Source organism: Scyliorhinus torazame, chromosome 13 (genome assembly GCF_047496885.1).
Source record: "Scyliorhinus torazame isolate Kashiwa2021f chromosome 13, sScyTor2.1, whole genome shotgun sequence".
Classification (NCBI taxonomy): Eukaryota; Metazoa; Chordata; class Chondrichthyes; order Carcharhiniformes; family Scyliorhinidae; genus Scyliorhinus; species Scyliorhinus torazame.
In genome coordinates this window covers 183,742,019-183,761,140 of record NC_092719.1, presented here as the reverse complement: position 1 = coordinate 183,761,140, position 19,122 = coordinate 183,742,019, and the positions used below count along the sequence as shown (strand labels likewise).

General features: G+C 47.0%; 1 protein-coding gene across 1 annotated transcript in view; it reads right to left on the bottom strand.

Annotated features, from left to right (window-relative positions):
• Positions 1–19,122, bottom strand: part of nup210 (nucleoporin 210) — a 154,711-nt gene that overhangs the window by 32,916 nt on the left and 102,673 nt on the right. The window contains exons 29-30 of the mRNA XM_072472543.1: positions 17,141–17,232; positions 2,928–3,102 (exon numbers count right to left, since the gene is read on the bottom strand). Of these exons, the coding sequence (XP_072328644.1) occupies positions 2,928–3,102; positions 17,141–17,232 (267 nt within the window). The remainder of the gene's footprint in view (positions 1–2,927; positions 3,103–17,140; positions 17,233–19,122) is intronic.

The window sequence follows — 19,122 nt, the reverse complement described above, 5'->3', positions numbered from 1 at the left end:
CTGGCAAAAGTGCTGGCCACGAGGATCGAGGACTGTGTCCCGGGGGTAATCCACGAGGACCAGACGGGATTTGTAAAGGGCAGGCAACTAAACACCAATGTGCGGCGGCTCTTAAACGTGATAATGATGCCATCGGAGGAGGGAGAGGCGGAGATAGTGGCTGCTATGGACGCGGAGAAGGCCTTTGACCGAGTAGAGTGGGAGTACCTCTGGGAGGTGCTGCGTAGGTTTGGGTTCGGGGGAGGGTTTATCAGTTGGGTTAAGCTCCTTTACAGAGCCCCGATGGCGAGTGTAGTGACGAACCGGCGGAGGTCGGAGTACTTTCGACTGTACCGAGGGACAAGGCAGGGGTGCCCCCTGTCCCCCTGTTGTTCGCATTGGCGATCGAACCATTGGCCATGTCATTGAGGGAGTCTAATAAGTGGAGGGGGGTGGTCCGAGGGGGAGAAGAGCATCGGGTGTCGCCATATGCGGATGACCTGTTGCTGTACGTGGCGGATCCAATGGAGGGGATGGTGGAGATCATGCAGACTCTAAGGGAGTTTGGGGAGTTTTCGGGCTATAAGCTCAATGTAGGGAAGAGTGAGCTCTTTGTATTACAGGCGGGGGACCAAGAAAGAGGGATAGGGGACCTGCCGCTGAGGAGGGCGGAGGGGAGCTTTCGGTATCTGGGGATCCAGATAGCCAGGAGTTGGGGGACCCTACATAAACTGAATCTGACGAGGTTGGTGGAGCAAATGGAGGAGGATTTCAAAAGATGGGATATGTTACCGCTCTCGCTGGCGGGTAGAGTGCAGTCGGTCAAAATGGTGGTCCTTCCGAGGTTTCTGTTTGTGTTTCAGTGCCTTCCCATCGTGATCACTAAGGCCTTTTTTAAGAGAGTAGGCAGGAATATTATGGGGTTTGTGTGGGCGAATAAGACCCCGAGGGTAAGGGGAGGGTTCCTGGAACGCAGTAGGGACCGAGGAGGGTTGGCGCTGTCAAACCTGGGGAGCTACTACTGGGCAGCAAATGTGGCGATGATCCGCAAGTGGGTTATGGAGGGAGAGGGGGTGGCATGGAAGAGGATGGAGATGGCGTCCTGTAAAGGAACGAGCCTGGGGGCGTTGGTGACGGCACGGCTGCCGCTCTCGCCGACAAAGTATACCACGAGCCCGGTGGTGGTGGCAACGCTAAGGATCTGGGGCCAGTGGAGACGGCACAGGGTGCAATGGGAGCATCGGTGTGGTCCCCAATATGGGGTAACCACCGTTTTGTCCCAGGGAAGATGGACGGGGGGGTTCCAGAGCTGACATCGGGCAGGGATTGGAAGAATGGGGGAATCTGTTCATCGACGGGACATTTGCGAGCCTAGGGGCACTGGAGGAGAAGTTCGAGTTACCCCCGGGAAAGGCCTTTCGATATATGCAGGTGAGGGCTTTTGTAAGGCGACAGGTGAGGGAATTCCCGTTGCTCCCGGCACAAGAAGTTCAAGATAGGGTGATCTCGGGTGTATGGGTCGGGGAGGGCAAGGTGTCGGAAATACACCACGAGATGAAAGAAGAGGGGGGGAAAGCGCTGGTAGAAGAGTTGAAGGGTAAATGGGAGGAGGAGCTGGGGGAGGAGATCGAGGAAGGTCTGTGGGCTGATGCCCTGGGTCGGGTTAATTCCTCCTCCTCGTGTGCCAGGCTCAGCCTGATACAATTTAAGGTGGTTCACAGAGCTCACTTGACAGGGGCGAGGCCGAGTAGGTTCTTTGGGGTGGAGGACAGATGTGGAAGGTGCTCAGGGAGTCCGGCGAACCATGTCCACATGTTTTGCTCATGCCCGGCACTGGAGGGGTTCTGGAGAGGAGTGGCGGGAGCAATATCTCAGGTGGTGAAAGTCCAGGTCAAGCCAAGCTGGGGGCTAGCAATATTTGGAGTAGTGGACGAACCGGGAGTGCAGGAGGCGAAAGGGGCCGGCATTCTGGCCTTTGCGTCCCTAGTAGCCCGGCGAAGGATCTTGCTAATGTGGAAGGAGGCGAAGCCCCCCAGCCTGGAGGCCTGGATAAATGATATGGCTGGGTTCATAAAGTTGGAGAGGATTAAGTTTGCCTTGAGAGGGTCTGCGCAGGGGTTCTACAGGCGGTGGCAACCGTTCCTAGACTATCTCGCGGAGCGTTAGAGGAAGGTCGGTCAGCAGCAGCAGCAACCTTGGGGGGGGGGGGGGGGGGGGGGGGGGGGGGGGGGAGACGACGGGACGAGACTGCCTGGGAGGGTGGATGAGCAAGAGATAACATGAAGGGTGGGGGAAACTGGCACGTACGGGAGAGGGCCAGTGTACAAAGCTGTGTAAATATATCATTTTGCCATGTATACATCTTGCTCTGCGTGATTTCTCGGTTTTTTGGGTTACGAGGGGGGGGGGGGGGGGGGTTATTATTTGTAAGGGAGAAAAATTGTGTTAAAAAACTTTAATATATTTTTTTTAAAACAGACGGAGGAAGAATTTTTTCAGCCAGAGGGTGGCGAATCTGTGGAACTCATTTCCGCAGAAAGTTGTGGAGGCCAAATCACTGAGTGTCTTTAAGACAGAGATAAATAGGTTCTTGATTAATAAAGGGATCATGGGTTATGGGGAGAAGGCAGGAGAATGGGGATGAGAAACATATCGGCCATGATTGAATGGTGGAGCAATGGGCGGACACAATGGGCCGAATGGCCTAATTCTGCTGCTATATCTTTTGGTCTTATGCAAGTTTGGGAGAATAGATAGTAACAGAGATCAATTTGAAGATCCACGTTTTCTCTCTCCCACCAATTTTACCACAGTAAAGCTTTTGAAGTTTGTCTCCTTCTCAAACATTCCGGAAAATTTGAAATAATTGAAATATTTCTCACATAAAAATTGTAATGGAGTTATTTTTAGACAATTCAAATTAATAAATTTAATCAGTTATTTCTTACCTTAACTGCAACTGTGATTGTCTGGTTTATACCAAACTGTTCTTCAGAGATCACTTCAATTGTTGAAGTTCCAGTTATGGGACCAGAAGCCAGGTGTCCATTTTCATCCACTTGTATCACAGGAGTTTTGTCAGAAGAATCTTGTACTCGATAACTGAGAGAAGCCACACCATCTCTGCCAATCAAGCAAGAATCACGGTGATTAACTAAAATGAATTTCTAGTTGCTAAAGGAAGGTGATACTTTTCAAAAGTGAAGCTCTTTTGTAGACAGATATCACCATCCAACATTTGCAGTGTTTCATCAGCCCTATCTGATCACCTGTATATAGGCATGCACATTTTCTTAAATACAACCAGACACAGACCAAAGAGTTGAGAAGGGAAGAAGGATGGAGAAAGTCAGATGATCTGATTAGTTTGGAGCCAACTCTAATCCAAACTAGGGGATTAATTGTTGAACATGCTCAGCATTGTACTAAAGCAATGGACCCATGACCAGTCTGTCACTGGACCTAAAAGTAACCTGGAAATCTCCCAGAAACAGACATACAAACATAGCGCGTCAATCCCTCTGACAAGTAGGAGAGGGCTTTATCTTTTAAAACAAGGACTAACTGCAAGTGCAATTTACCTTTCTGGTCAGGACCCTTCTCACCAGCTATGTTTTTACCTTGTTTCAAACTTTGTGCTGTGGTGTTTGCCAAATTTATTTCACTTGTGTTGGAAACAGTTCTTTGATAAATATCATAGCCACAACCAAACCCTTTTGACAGCAAACATGAATATAATGCAACATGTTGCTCTGGGAGTAACGCAGGTGCTGCACATGTACATATTGGAGATCAAGATATGTGTTTATTTTAAGAGCTCACTTCATCCTAACATCTGAAGATAGTCAATTCCAACAAGTGTATACTGAGCCCAGTAGCCTGGAATTGCTGTAATTCCAAACATCAAGAGAAACTGTATGTATACATTGAAACCAGAGTCCCGATTGCCAAAACAATTCTTCTTCACCCAGCTCAAGGCAGGAACCAGAACTAGAGGAGGAGAAAGGAAGTGCTTCAAAGACACCCTGAAGGCTTAGCTCAAGAAATCTAACATAGATGGTAACACTTGGGAGACACTTGCTCAGAAGAAACTTACCTGGAGGAACCTTCTGACTGAAGGAACACAATTCTTCGACAACACGCAACAGCAAGAGGGGACCCGGAAAAGGAACACGAGAAAGGAATGCCAGCAGTCTCAAGTAAAAGGAACAATCCCAGTTCCCAGAAATATCTGCCGAATGTGCATCCAAAGATGCTGCTCTAGTATAGGGCTCATCAGCCACACAAGAACCCACAGAACCCATGACCAGTGACAGAATTTCTAAGGTGTTCAATTATACTTGTTAGTGAGTGATTGCCGAAGAAGACTACATTTAAAACACATGCAATGCCCAAACTTATACCCCAGCAGTACTAGGATACATTTGGAAATATTAACTGAAGGACCAATATAGGTCTTCCAACAGATACTATTTCCATTTTGTGTTTTTAAAAATGCTTTTCTTTGGGCAACTCTTACAAAAATTATTTAAAAGTGTTCCATTTTCTACTTTGTCATTGCAATACCTTTGTTTCTCATTTACTTCGTTCTCACATTGCCTTTGAATCTGGTCAATTTATATTTTGAGTTTATCTTTGTACTTGTCAGAAATGAATGAATGTTCTCTTATTGGCTTTGTTCTATTGCCTGGGAATAGATGTCTGCCTTAATGTCTCTGTACAGTTGCATCACTAGCTGAGACTTTGACTTGCTGTCAAACTGGAGAATAGCCAATGTTGTTCCTCTGTTTAAGAAGGGTGGCAGGGATAATCCCGGGAACTACAGGCCGGTGAGCCTTACTTCAGTGGTAGGGAAATTACTGGAGAGAATTCTTCGAGACAGGATCTACTCCCATTTGGAAGCAAATGGACGTATTAGTGAGAGGCAGCACGGTTTTGTGAAGGGGAGGTCGTGTCTCACTAACTTGATAGAGTTTTTCGAGGAGGTCACTAAGATGATTGATGCAGGTAGGGCAGTAGATGTTGTCTATATGGACTTCAGTAAGGCCTTTGACAAGGTCCCTCATGGTAGACTAGTACAAAAGGTGAAGTCACACGGGATCAGGGGTGAACTGGCAAGGTGGATACAGAACTGGCTAGGCCATAGAAGGCAGAGGGTAGCAATGGAGGGATGCTTTTCTAATTGGAGGGCTGTGACCAGTGGTGTTCCACAGGGATCAGTGCTGGGACCTTTGCTCTTTGTAGTATATATAAATGATTTGGAGGAAAATGTAACTGGTCTGATTAGTAAGTTTGCAGACGACACAAAGGTTGGTGGAATTGCGGATAGCGATGAGGACTGTCTGAGGATACAGCAGGATTTAGATTGTCTGGAGACTTGGGCGGAGAGATGGCAGATGGAGTTTAACCTGGACAAATGTGAGGTAATGCATTTTGGAAGGGCTAATGCAGGTAAGGAATATACAGTGAATGGTAGAACCCTCAAGAGTATTGAAAGTCAAAGAGATCTAGGAGTACAGGTCCACAGATCACTGAAAGGGGCTACACAGGTGGAGAAGGTAGTCAAGAAGGCATACGGCATGCTTGCCTTCATTGGCCGGGGCATTGAGTATAAGAATTGGCAAGTCATGTTGCAGCTGTATAGAACCTTAGTTAGGCCACACTTGGAGTATAGTGTTCAATTCTGGTCGCCACACTACCAGAAGGATGTGGAGGCTTTAGAGAGGGTGCAGAAGAGATTTACCAGAATGTTGCCTGGTATGGAGGGCATAAGCTATGAGGAGCGATTGAATAAACTCGGTTTGTTCTCACTGGAACGAAGGAGGTTGAGGGGCGACCTGATAGAGGTATACAAAATTATGAGGGGCATAGACAGAGTGGATAGTCAGAGGCTTTTCCCCAGGGTAGAGGGGTCAATTACTAGGGGGCATAGGTTTAAGGTGAGAGGGGCAAAGTTTAGAGTAGATGTACGAGGCAAGTTTTTTACGCAGAGGGTAGTGGGTGCCTGGAACTCACTACCGGAGGAGGTAGTGGAGGCAGGGACGATAGGGACATTTAAGGGGCATCTTGACAAATATATGAATAGGATGGGAATAGAAGGATACGGACCCAGGAAGTGTAGAAGATTGTAGTTTAGTCGGGCAGTATGGTCGGCACGGGCTTGGAGGGCCGAAGGGCCTGTTCCTGTGCTGTACATTTCTTTGTTCTTTGTTGTTGTTGTTCAAGCACTAGCTTGATCTCTGGCAAAGAATAACAATCCCTACCTAATAGCACTGTAGGGGTATCTTCACCACACAGACTGCAGCGGTTCAAGAAGTAACACACCATCACTTTCTCAACAGCAATCAGGGATGGACAGCAAATGCTAATCCTCTCAGTAACACTTCGATCGCATGAATAAAGAAAACATTCATACGGATTCAATTATTTCTCATTCTTTTGCAAATAGGAAAAAGAATGAGCGCAAATTTAAATTTAGGCAAGTTAGAGTGATTTGGCTCCTCCAAAACGGATTGTAGAAGAGATTCATTTTTATAGGAGTTACTATTTGTTACATCCTGCATACCAATTTGTTATTCAGCTGGCTATAATCTTACAAAATTCCCCAAATTCTGTAAAGGTCCCAGGGAATTGGAAAACCACAAATAACATGTCCGATTAAGAAAGGAGAAACAGAAAGCAGGAAACTAGAGGCCAATTAGCCTAAAGTTTGTCATTAGGAAAATTCTATTGTTAAAGACGTAGTGTAGGACATTTAGAAAATCATACACAATCAGGCTGAGTCCACATAGTTGGATGCACACTGACACGGTGGTTAGCACTGCTGCTTCAACCTCAGGAACCCGGGGTCGATTCTGACCTTGGCTGAGTGTGTGGAGTTTGCATGCTCTCCCCATGCTTGCTTGGGTTTCCTAAGGATGTTCCAGTTTCCTCCCACAGTCCAAAGATGAGCAGGGTAGGCGGGGTTATGGGGATAGGGCGATGCAGACTCAATGGGCCGAATGGCCTCCTTCCGCAGGATCCTAGCTTTGTGAAAGAGGTTGTGGTGACTAATTGGAGTTCTTTGAGAATGCAAAGAAAAGATGGATGAAATGGAACCAATAGAAGTATTTGGATTTACAAAAGTCATTCAACAAGGTGCCACATAATAGGTTATGACACAACATGAGAACATATGGTGTTGGTGGTTATATATTACGATGGATGGTTGGTTTTTTGTCATGTGTACCGAGGTACAATGAAAAGTATTTTTCTGCCAGACGCTCAAACAGATCAATAGAGGACGAGTGAACAGTTAGCGAACATTCGTGATAAAAAGGTTATTTTCAGGTTGGCAAACTAACTAATAGCAGTGCCGCAGGGATCAGTGCTCGGGTCTCAACTATCTTTGGTACAGATGAATGATTTGGATGAAGGGACTAACTGAATTATAACCAAACTTCCTGATGATACAAAGATAGGCAGGAAAGAAAGTTGCAAGGAGAATACAAAGAGTCTGCAAAGGGATATAGACAGATTAGGTGAATGGGCAAAAATCTGGTAGATGGAGTAATAATAATAATAACTTGTCATAAGTAGGCTTCAATGAAGTTACTGTGAAAAGCCCCTAGTCGCCACATTCCAGCGCCTGTTCGGGGAGGCAAGAATTGAACACGCGCTGCTGGCACTGTTCTGCATTTCAAGCCAGCTGTTTAACCCACTGTGCTAAACCAGCCCCCGAATATAATGCGGTGATGTTGTCCACTTTGGCAGAAAAATAGAACAATATTATTTAAATGGAGAGATTGCAGAATGTTGCAGTACAGAGGGATGTGTATCTCCTTGTACATGAATCGCCAAACGTCAGCACGCAGGAATAGCAAGTAATTTAGGCAAACGGATGTTGGTCTTTGTTGCAAGGATGATGGAGTACAGAAGTAGGTAAGTCTTTTTTTTTTTAAAAATATATTTTATTGAAATTTTTTTCCTGAACAACATTTTTCCCGCGTACAAAACAAACAAAACGATAACAATAACAAAACAGAAATTTTTAACTTTTTAACAATAATAATAATAATACACAAGTAACAAAACCTCATACTCTATTGACCTATACTCAACTAAACCTCCTCCCCCCCTCCCCATGGGTTGCTGCTGCTGGTCATCTGTCTTCCCACTAACGTTCTCCTAGGTAGTCGAGAAATGGCTGCCACCGCCTGGTGAACCCTTTAGCCGATTCTCTCAGGGCAAACTTTATCTGCTCCAGTTTAATAAACCCTGCCATATCGTTTACCCAGGCCTCCAGTCCGGGGGGTTTCACCTCCTTCCACATGAGTAGGATCCTGCGCCGGGCTACGAGGGACGCAAAGGCCATGACATCGGCCTCTTTCGCCTCTTGCACTCCCGGCTCTTCCGCAACTCCAAATAGAGCTAACCCCCAGCTTGGTTTGACCCGGGCATTCACCACCTGCGAGATCACTCCCGTCACTCCCTTCCAATATCCTACCAGTGCCGGGCACGCCCAAAACATATGTGCGTGGTTTGCCGGGCTCCTGCCACACCTCCCACACTTGTTCTCCACTCCAAAGAACCTGCTTAATCTTGCCCCCGTTATGTGTGCTCTATGTAGCACCTTAAATTGAATCAGGCTAAGCCTGGCGCATGAGGAAGAGGAGTTTACCCTGCTTAGGGCATCAGCCCACATACCCTCCTCTATCTCCTCCCCTAGTTCTTCTTCTTCCCACTTTCTTTTTAGTTCGCCCACCGACTCCTCCCCCTCTTCCCTCATCTCTCGGTAAATCTCTGACACCTTGCCCTCTCCGACCCACACCCCTGAAAGCACCCTGTCCTGTATCCCGTGTCGGGAGCCGCGGAAATTCCCTCACCTGTTGTCTAGTAAACGCCCTCACCTGCATATATCTCAAGAAATTTCCCCGGGGTAACTTATACTTTTCCTCCAATGCTCCCAAGCTCGCAAAAGTCCCATCTATGAATAAATCTCCCACCTTCCTAATTCCCAACTGGTACCAGCGCTGAAATCCTCCATCCATTCTTCCTGGGGCGAACCTATGGTTGTTCCTGATAGGGGACCCCACCAGGGCTCCCCGCACCCCTCTCTGTCGCCTCCACTGTCCCCATATGTTCAGTGTTGCCGCCACCACCGGGTTTGTGGTGTACTTTTTAGGTGAGAGCGGTAGCGGTGCCGTCACCAGCGCCTCTAGACTCGTCCCTTTACAGGACCTTCTCTCCAGCCTTTTCCACGCCGCTCCCTCACCCTTCATCATCCATCTACGTATCATTGCCACATTGGCGGCCCAATAATAATCTCCCAAGTTCGGTAGTGCCAGTCCTCCTCTGTCCCTACTGCGCTGAAGGAACCCCCTCCTTACTCTCGGAACTTTCCCTGCCCAGACAAAGCTCGTAATGCTCCTATCTATTTTATTAAAAAAGGCCCTGGTGATTAAAATAGGGAGACATTGAAATACAATTAAGAACCTCGGGAGGACCATCATCTTAATTGCTTGCACCCTGCCCGCCAGCGATAAAGGCTGCATGTCCCACCTCTTAAAGTCCTCCTCCATTTGTTCTACCAGCCGTGTCAGATTAAGTCTGTGCAAGGTTCCCCAGCCCCTAGCGATCTGAATCCCCAAGTATCGGAAGTTTCTTTCCACTTTCCTTAGCGGTAAGCCTTCTATCTCTCTACTCTGGTCCGCTGGATGTATCACAAATAATTCACTCTTCCCCATGTTTAATCTATACCCCGAAAATTCCCCGAACCTCCTCAAAATTCGCATAACCTCTATCATCCCCCCCGCTGGGTCCGACACGTATAACAATAGGTCATCCGCGTATAACGAGACTCGGTGTTCTCCCCCTCTAGTCACCCCTCTCCATTTCCTGGAGTCTCTCAACGCCATGGCCAGAGGTTCAATTGCCAATGCAAACAACAATGGAGACAGCGGGCATCCGTCTTGTTCCCCTATATAATCGGAAATACTCCTATCTATGTCGACCTGTAACTACGCTTGCCGTTGGTGCCCCAAAAGGTAGTCTAAACCAGCGAATAAACCCGTTCCCAAACCCAAACCTCCTTAACACTTCCCATAAATACTCCCACTCCACCCTATCAAATGCCTTCTCTGCGTCCATTGCCGCCACTATCTCTGCCTCCCCCTCCACTGAGGGCATCATTATCACCCCTAATAGTCGTCGCACGTTAACATTCAATTGTCTCCCTTTTACGAACCCTGTCTGGTCTTCGTGCACCACCCCCGGGACACAGTCCTCTATCCCCGATGCCAGCGCCTTTGCCAGCAGTTTGGCGTCCACGTTCAACAGTGAAATAGGTCTATAGGACCCGCACTGCAACGGATCTTTGTCCCTCTTCAAAATTAGCGATATCGTCGCCTCTGACATCGTCGGGGGTAGAGTCCCCCCTTCCCTGGCCTCATTGAACGTCCTCGCCAACAACGGGGCCAACAAGTCCACATATTTTCTGTAGAATTCCACCGGGAACCCGTCCGGCCCCGGGGCCTTCCCTGCTTGCATGCTTCCCAGTCCCTTAATAACCTCGTCCACCTCAATCGGCGCCCCCAGGCCTGCCACTGCCTGCTCCTCCACTTTCGGGAACCTCAATTGGTCCAGGAACTGCCGCATCCCGTCCTCTCCCTCTGGGGGCTGAGACCTATACAGTTCCTCATAGAAGGTCTTGAACACCTCATTTATCTTTCCTGCCCTTCGCACCGTGTCTCCCCTTTCATCCCTAATTCCTCCTATCTCCCTTGCTGCTGCCCTCTTTCGCAGTTGGTGCGCCAACAGGTGACTAGCCTTTTCCCCATATTCATACCTCCTCCCCTGTGCCTTCCTCCACAGTACCTCCGCCTTTCTGGTGGTCAGAAGGTCAAACTCGGTCTGGAGTCGTCTCCTCTCCCTGTACAGCTCCTCCTCCGGGGTCTCTGCAAATTCCCTGTCCACCCTTAAAATCTCCCCCCGTAATCTATCCCTTTCCTTGGCCTCTGTTTTCATTTTGTGGGCCCCAATAGAAATCAGCTCTCCTCTGACCACCGCTTTTAGTGCTTCCCAGACCACTCCCACAGGGACCTCGCCGTCGTCATTGACCTCCAGGTATCTCTCAATACACCCCCTCACTCTTGCACACACTCCCACATCCGCCATCAGTCCCACATCTAATCGCCAGAGTGTTCTCTGCTCCCTGTCCTCTCCTACTTCCAGGTCCACCCAATGTGGGGCATGGTCCGAAACCGCTATGGCTGAGTATTCAGCTTCTTCCACCCTAGAGATCAACGACCTTCCTAAAACAAAAAAATCTATCCGGGAGTACACTTTATGGACGTGGGAGAAGAAGGAATACTCCCTAGCCCTGGGTCTAAGAAATCGCCATGGATCCACTCCCCCCATTTGGTCCATAAACCCCTTAAGTACCTTGGCCGCTGCCGGCCTTCTTCCGGTCCTTGAGCTGGATCTATCTAGCCCCGGGTCCAGCACCGTATTGAAGTCCCCTCCTAAAATCAAATTTCCTGCCTCCAGGTCCGGAATACGCCCCAGCATCCGTCTCATGAACCCCGCATCGTCCCAATTTGGGGCGTACACATTAACCAACACGACCTCCATTCCCTCCAGCCTACCACTCACCATTACATATCTACCTCCACTATCTGCTACGATGTTCTTTGCTTCAAATGCTACCCGTTTCCCCACCAAAATGGCCACCCCTCTGTTCTTTGCGTCCAGTCCTGAGTGGAACACCTGTCCCACCCATCCTTTCCTTAGCCTAACTTGATCCGCCACCTTTAGGTGCGTCTCTTGGAGCATAACCACGTCTGCCCTTAGTCCTTTCAAATGCGCGAGCGCTCGGGCCCTTTTTATCGGTCCATTCAGGCCTCTCACGTTCCAAGTGATCAGCCTCACTGGGGGGCTACCTGCCCCCCCTCCCGTGTCGACTAGACATTACCTTCTCTAGGCCAGTCCCATATCCCGCCTCCGCGCTCCCGCTCGCTCCCCCAGCGTCGCACTCCGCCCCCGACCACCCACTCTTTAGCCATTTCCTTTTGGATTTCCGCAGCAGCAACCCAGTTGTCCCCCCCCCCCGCTAGATCCCTATCTAGCTTGAATGCTCCCCCCATATCACTTCCATAAGTCAGCTGACTTCAACTGACCCCAGCTACTCCTGCTCACTCCTCGACCCCCCCGGTGTGAGGGAACTCCCATCCGCCTGGCGCCTGTTTTCCCGCCTTATTCTTTCTGGTGCGGGGACATCCCTTTACCTGACCCGCCTCTTATGGCGCAGCTCCCTTTCCCCTCCCCCTCCCCTTCCCTATTCTTCGACTATGTCCCGCCTTTCCCTCCTCACCGGCGCCCACATTTCCCCAGTGTCCCCCCCCTTCCCGGTTTACTTCTCGATTAACTTTCACCATCACATTAACAAAAACAATAACAATAACAACAATAACAATTTCCTGCAGCGTCAGTCCCTCAGTTCTGGTCCAGTTTCTCTTCATTGATGAAGGACCATGCTTCCTCCGCCGTCTCGAAATAATAGTGTCTATCCCGATACGTGACCCACAGTCTTGCTGGCTGCAGCGTCCCAAACCCCACCCTCCCTTTGTGCAAAACCTCTTTGGCTCGGTTGAAGCTCGCCCTCCTTCTCGCCACCTCCGCACTCCAATCCTGGTATATCCTTACCACAGCATTCTCCCATCTGCTACTCCGCACCTTTTTAGCCCATCTCAGGACCTCTTCTCTGTCCTTAAGGCGGTAGAATCGCACGATTATCGCCCTTGGTGGTTCTCCCGCTTTTGGTCTTCTCGCCGGGATCCGATTTGCCCACTCCACCTCCATGGGGCCCGCAGGGGCCTCGGCACCCATCAGTGAGCTCAGCATCTTACCTGCGTACGCTCCACAGTCCACTCCTTCCACACTCTCAGGGAGACCTAGTATCCTAAGGTTCTTCCTTCGCGCTCCATTTTCAAGGGCCTCAATCCTGTCAGCACACTTTTTATGAAGTGCCTCGTGCGTCTGAGTCTTAACCGCCAGGCCCAGGACCTCGTCCTCAATACCTGACACCTTCTGCTGCACCACGCGAAGCTCAGTCTCCTGGGTCTTTAAAGTCTCCTTAAGCCCCTCAATTGCCTGTAACATCGGGGTCAGTACCTCCTTCTTCAGCAGATCCACGCACCGTCTCACTACTTCATCCTGCTCAGGCCCCCATGTCGCCTGCGATTTATCCGCCGCCATTTTGTTCTCCACTCCCTCTGACCTTGTGGTTGAAGATTCTTCGGGCTGCAGCCGCCGCCGCCGGTTTTTCCCTCCGTCGTTCGGGGGGGGGGGACTCCCTTCCCACGCACCTCACACCGGGTTTTTCGGCCGGCAAAGTCCCCGTTGGGGCTCTTAAAAGAGCCCGAAGATCCGTCGGAACTGGAGCCGCCGAAACGTGCGGCTAGCTCATCCTCGCCGCAACCGGAAGTCAGAAGTAGGTAAGTCTTGCTACAACTAGAGTACTGTGCACAGTTTTGACCAGCTTACTCAAGGAGGGTCCATACTGGCTTTGGACACAGTTCAGAGAATATTTACCAGGTTGATTCCTGGGATGAACGGGCTGTCTTTGAGGAGAGATTAAGCAGGTTGTGCCTATACTCACTGGAGTTTAGAAGAATGAGGTGATCTTATTGAAACATACAAGATTCCGAGGGTACATAATAGGGTAGATGCTGAGGGGATACTTATCCTCATGACAGAATTAGAAATGGGGACAGTTTCAAAGCAAGGATCATTTAAGATGGATGTTAGTAGTAATTTATTCTCGAGAATCATTAGTGTTTGGAGTTCTGTTCATAAGTGAGTAGTGGAGGCTGCGTCATTGAATGTATAGCTTTATTTTATTTTTTCCATTAAGGGGCAATTAAACGTGGCCAATCCACCTACCCTGCACATCTTTGGGCTGTGGGGGTGAGACCCACACAGATACGGGGAGAATGTGCAAGCTCCCCATGGTCACCGTGCTGCCCAGTTATGACAGTGTTTTGACTGGCAAGGTAGTCGAAGGTTACGGGGAACAGGCAGAAAAATGGCATTAAGGCCATATAATCTTAGGATCCTTACAGTGCAGGAGGCCATTTGACCCATCGAGTCTGCACCGACCTTCCGAAAGAGCGCCCTACCTAGGCCCACTCCCCCGCCCTATCCCTGCAAACCTAAGGCACTAAGAGGCAACTTAGAATGGCCAATCTACCCAACCTGCACATCTTTGGACTGTGGGCGGAAACCCGCGCAGACACGGGGAGAACAATCAAACTCCACACATTCATCCAAGGCCAAATTTGAACCCGGTTCCCTGGCGCTGTGAGGCAGCAGTGTTAACCACTGTGCCACCCCTTCATGACTTTATTGATTATTTTGAAGACAACTACTGAAAACTCAGCAATTTTAATACAGTTAAGCATTAAAACTTCAATTGCAATTCTTATGTAAGGTTATTGACCTGAAACAAAGCCTGTTGATCTCTGCAGATGCTGTCTGACCGAAGTCCAGCATTTTTCATTTCAGATTTTCAGCAGGCACAGTATTTTGCTTTTGCAACCAAGTAGTTGTTAAGGCTCTTCAAAAAGTAATTTTCTTTTTTGTTGGGTTGCTTTTATTTTTTAAAAAAAAGGTTGGTTAGGTTTTTACACTCCAGGTTCTGGGAAGTCAGTAAAACAGGGATGATGGACAATGATTTGACATCAGCAATCCGTTTTGGTCAGATAAAGCCGATTCAAATGGTTACCGTTAGCAACTCCACATAAATGGAGATCAAATTGAATCCATAAATGTGTCTTAAAGACCGTCGTCGATCAGCATTAATTGTTGCAAGGGAAAAGATTTGGAAAAATAGTTACTGTATTTTAAAGGCATAGTGAATTACTGCAAGTTTAAAAACAAGTTCAATTTGAAACTAGGTAGCTAGGGTACAAATGATCCAGCCTTGTTGCAGTTTCCTCAAGGTCTACATAATAAATTTAGTGGCCTGTCTCTATAATTGATACACACTTCACTACGATTGCATGGAAACGTTTAGATCATTTTTTTTTGCCCGTGATCAGAATTAAAGCAGAATTTCAGACACTCTACGGGAAGTTTGGCATTTGCAGCAGGAGTGTGACTAAAACAGAAAAGCCCCAAAAAAGGAACAATGGGTCCATTTGTCAACCTGCTAAAGAGGGGTAGCATAATGCGGACATTATGTGTGTTAAAATTTGGAGTTACATAAATTGCACTAAAATGACCTGGATCTTAATTGTAGCTTTGTTTTTACCTTAATGTATAAAAAGCAGCTCAATGTCAGTGTGGAGTTTGCACATTCTCCCCGTGTCTGTGTGGGTTTCGCCCCCACAACCCAAAGATGTGCAGAGTAGGTGGATTGACCGTGCTAAATTGTCCCTTAATTGGAAAAAATTAATTGGGTACTCTAAATTTACAACAAAAAAAAAAAGCAGCTCAATAATTTGAAACAAGCCTCACCTTATCTCATATGAACTTAAGTCTGCTGTGACAAACTCCGATAGTTACCTTATTGGCATTCGGAGATCGGGAGTTTAGAAGCCAGGAACTACAGTTCCCAGTGAGCCCCAGTCTCCTGTGCATTCACATGGACAGGAAGTGGCTGCATTTGTGCATTTAGTGGTTTTTTTTGTCTTCAAGCTGGGAACCTGAAGTGAAGAAAATAAAAATGTAAAACAGTCAGGTGACCTGGAACCAGGATACCATTGTAGAGGTTGTCACATCCCAGGGAGCAGGACAAGGGAAGGGGGACAGGGAGAAGGTCCCGAGCAAAGATCATCCCAAACAAGGGAGGAGGACAGAAACAGGTCCCAGAAGAACGTCGCAAGTTAGCGACAAGGGTAAAGATCAGAAACAGATCATGTTAAGTAAAGTTGAAAGAAAGAAGTAGAGGAAAAGGCTCCACATGAAAGAAATCTGCGGGAAGCACACTTTAAATAAATATCCAAGGAAGCAGCTAATGGTTGATGACTCCTTACTGTCGACATTTAGAGCAGTAGTATTCAGCTGGTGATGGCTGAAGATCTGAAAGTGTGCTTGGAAGGTGAAGCTTGAGCATATGCAGAGATCTGGGAGAAAAGAACCTCAGAAAGCAAAATTGAAACCCTGAGGAGAATCCTGCTGAAACCGTCAGAGTAAGAGCGATGTGTGGGAGAAAATTCCCAGGCTGGTTCCAAACACGGAGATTGGAAACGCTTGTGAAAAAGACACTGGGTGGAATTTTCTGGACCTTCTAAACTTGAAGGCAACCCCACAGCGGGTTTCCTGGTGGTGGGATGAGTGAGTTACACAAAGTGCCGGATACATTAGCGGAAGATCCCACAGGAAATGTCGAAAACTCCTGCCCATTATGAGCCCATTTGGCTCATGGTGTGACAGATGTCTGGGTGAGTTGTTGAGAAATTCATAGAATCTGTTTTGGTCGCATCTCTCATATATTTTGGAGTGTGGATGTATCTGACCACAGTTCGCTTCTTAATTCACATATACTGCATACTTGCCCTGAACATTAGAGTATAGAATAGATATGGTAAAGTATTTAATCTTTTCAAGAGATAGCTGGGGTGAAGGATAGTGTTGAGTCATTTTGTGTTCGCATAGAGATCTTCCCAACCTTTTCTCGTGTAACATAGTTCATTTTTCTTTATTAAATGTTTTCTTTTTGTGTTAATAGCTCATCAGCAGACTGTTCACAAACCTACCTGCAAAGTTTCTAAAAAAATAAAATAAAAGTTAGGATCGATCAAGCCAGGTTTCATTCTGGGAACTGCTTGTCAAGTACGAAGATCAGCTGGGATCATAACACTGCTTTCAAGAAGGAAGGAAGAAAAATCTGCACAAAGACCAGGATATCTGGTTCAGGTTAAAGGGGATTTCTACTGTTGCAGCCTGGGTCCTGCTATTGTGCAAGCGTATACAAAGCAAAGTGAAACAATTCCCATAAACGCAAGATGCTCAGACTGCATTGAAGAGATGTCACAGCAGAACCAAACAAATACTGACGAAAACATATTTTAAGTAAAACAAAGAATTGGATTGCTGTTCTAATTTAGTTTTTTTCCCCCAGACAATTACACATTTAAATCATACAGAATTAATTACCAATGTACCAGTTCTTAAACCTTACCGATTTGTTTGAAGTTTCAGCAAAGAGTTTGGTGACATTAGTACCTGTTCTGCCTCAACTTTAGGGTTGAGCAAATGTAATTTTTCGAACACCTAAAAGGAAAAGCAATTGGTTATTGATGGCCCAAATTGTCTAAAACTACAAGTAGCTAAAAGCTATAAAGACACCATGAAAGGGAAAAGTGGGGGAGAGAAAAGCAGTGCAGAGAGAAAAAGGCAGAAATAGAATGGAGCCAAAATGAGCAATGTTGAGACAGACAGATAAGACATTAACTGTATGTAATTTGCAGTGTCACAAAAAATATTAAGTTTGGTCTATCCTGCAATATTCCAGTGAAAAAATGTGTAGCCCTTTCCTTTGATGTCTGAATGCAATGCTGGCTTAACATAGACATAGAACATAAAGTGCAGAAGGAGGCCATTCGGCCCACCGAGTCTGCACCGACCCACTTAAGCCCTCACTTCCATCCTATCCCTGTAACCCAATAACCCCTCCCAACCTTTTTGTTTGGACACTAAGGGCAATTTAACATGGCCAATCCACCCGCCAATCCACCTAACCTGCACGTCTTTTGGCCTGTGGGAGGAAACATGAGCACCTGGAGAAAAATGAATTGGGTACTCTAAAATTTATTTTAAAAAAATATTGATCTGTCAACTGCAGTTCCATGTTCTGGCCACCAAGTGGGTCTCTGGAGCATTTATTAGGGTTTCAATCTCACTTGTGTCAGCCAACTTGGTATAACAAATCAGGTAATTAAAAAAAAAATCTTAGCAGATCATTCACCTGATTTCCCATTTCGAGAACCTACTTTTTTCTCCTGGCCACCCAATACATTATCTGAAAGATTTATGACAGACCGAATCTTGCTCTCCAATGTTTAGTCAACTGTGGCAGAAGGTCTTTCCATTAAACAAGAGAACAATATATCTATTTACAATGATCAGAGAATGATAGAATTTTAACAGCACAGAATCACCATAGGGCTTATCCCTTTGAAAAAGCCGTCCAATATCGTCCCACGTCCCAGCTTTAACATCATGCAAATTGGTCCTCTCCAAGTACAAGTCCAATTGTCTTTTGAAAGTTTCTATAGACTTTAATTTCACTACCGTTTCAGGTAGCGCTTTCCAGAAACTAAATGCTCTGAATAAATTTCTCCTCATTGTAACTCAAGTTTTTATGCCAATTATTTTAAAGCTTTGACCACTGGTTACTGATCCACATGCCAGAAGAAACAGTTTCTCCTTACTCTGTGAAAACCTCTCTCAATTCTCAACATCTTAATCTGGTCTCCCTTTATCTGCTCAAAAAGAATCCCAACTGCTCCAATCTTCAATGACTTATGAATATGCACCCTCTGGTTCTTCTGTTCTTGTACCCCACTCGAAATAGAGTTATAGACTATTGCCTCTCCATTTATTTTCTCCTAAAGTACATTAATTGGCGGCATGGTAGCAGTGGTTGCTTCACAGCGCCAGGATCCCAGGTTCGATTCCCGGCTTGGGTCACTGCCTGTGTGGAGTCTGTACATTCTCCCCATGTCTGCATGGGTTTCCTCCGGGTGCTCCGGTTTCCTCCCACAAGTCCCGAAAGACGTGCTGTTAGGTGAATTGGACATTCTGAATTCTGCCTCAGTGTACCCAAACAGGTGCCCTCCTGGAGTGGAGTGGGGTGACTAGGGGATTTTCACAGTAGCTTTGTTGCAGTGTTAATGTAAGCCTACTTGTGACACTAATAAAGGTGTTTTTTTTTTAAACAAACAATTTTTAATGAGGTATTTTTGGCATAACAAACAACCACAGTACAAAAACAATCGAGTACAAAGAACAGTAATCAAAAAGCAACCGCCGACATCTGGCCCTCCATTTAACCTCCTACTCTTTACTACTACCCCCCCCCCCCGCTGACTATTAATTCTCCGCAAAGAAGTCAATGAATGGTTGCCACCTCCGGGCGAACCCTGACACCGACCCTCTCAG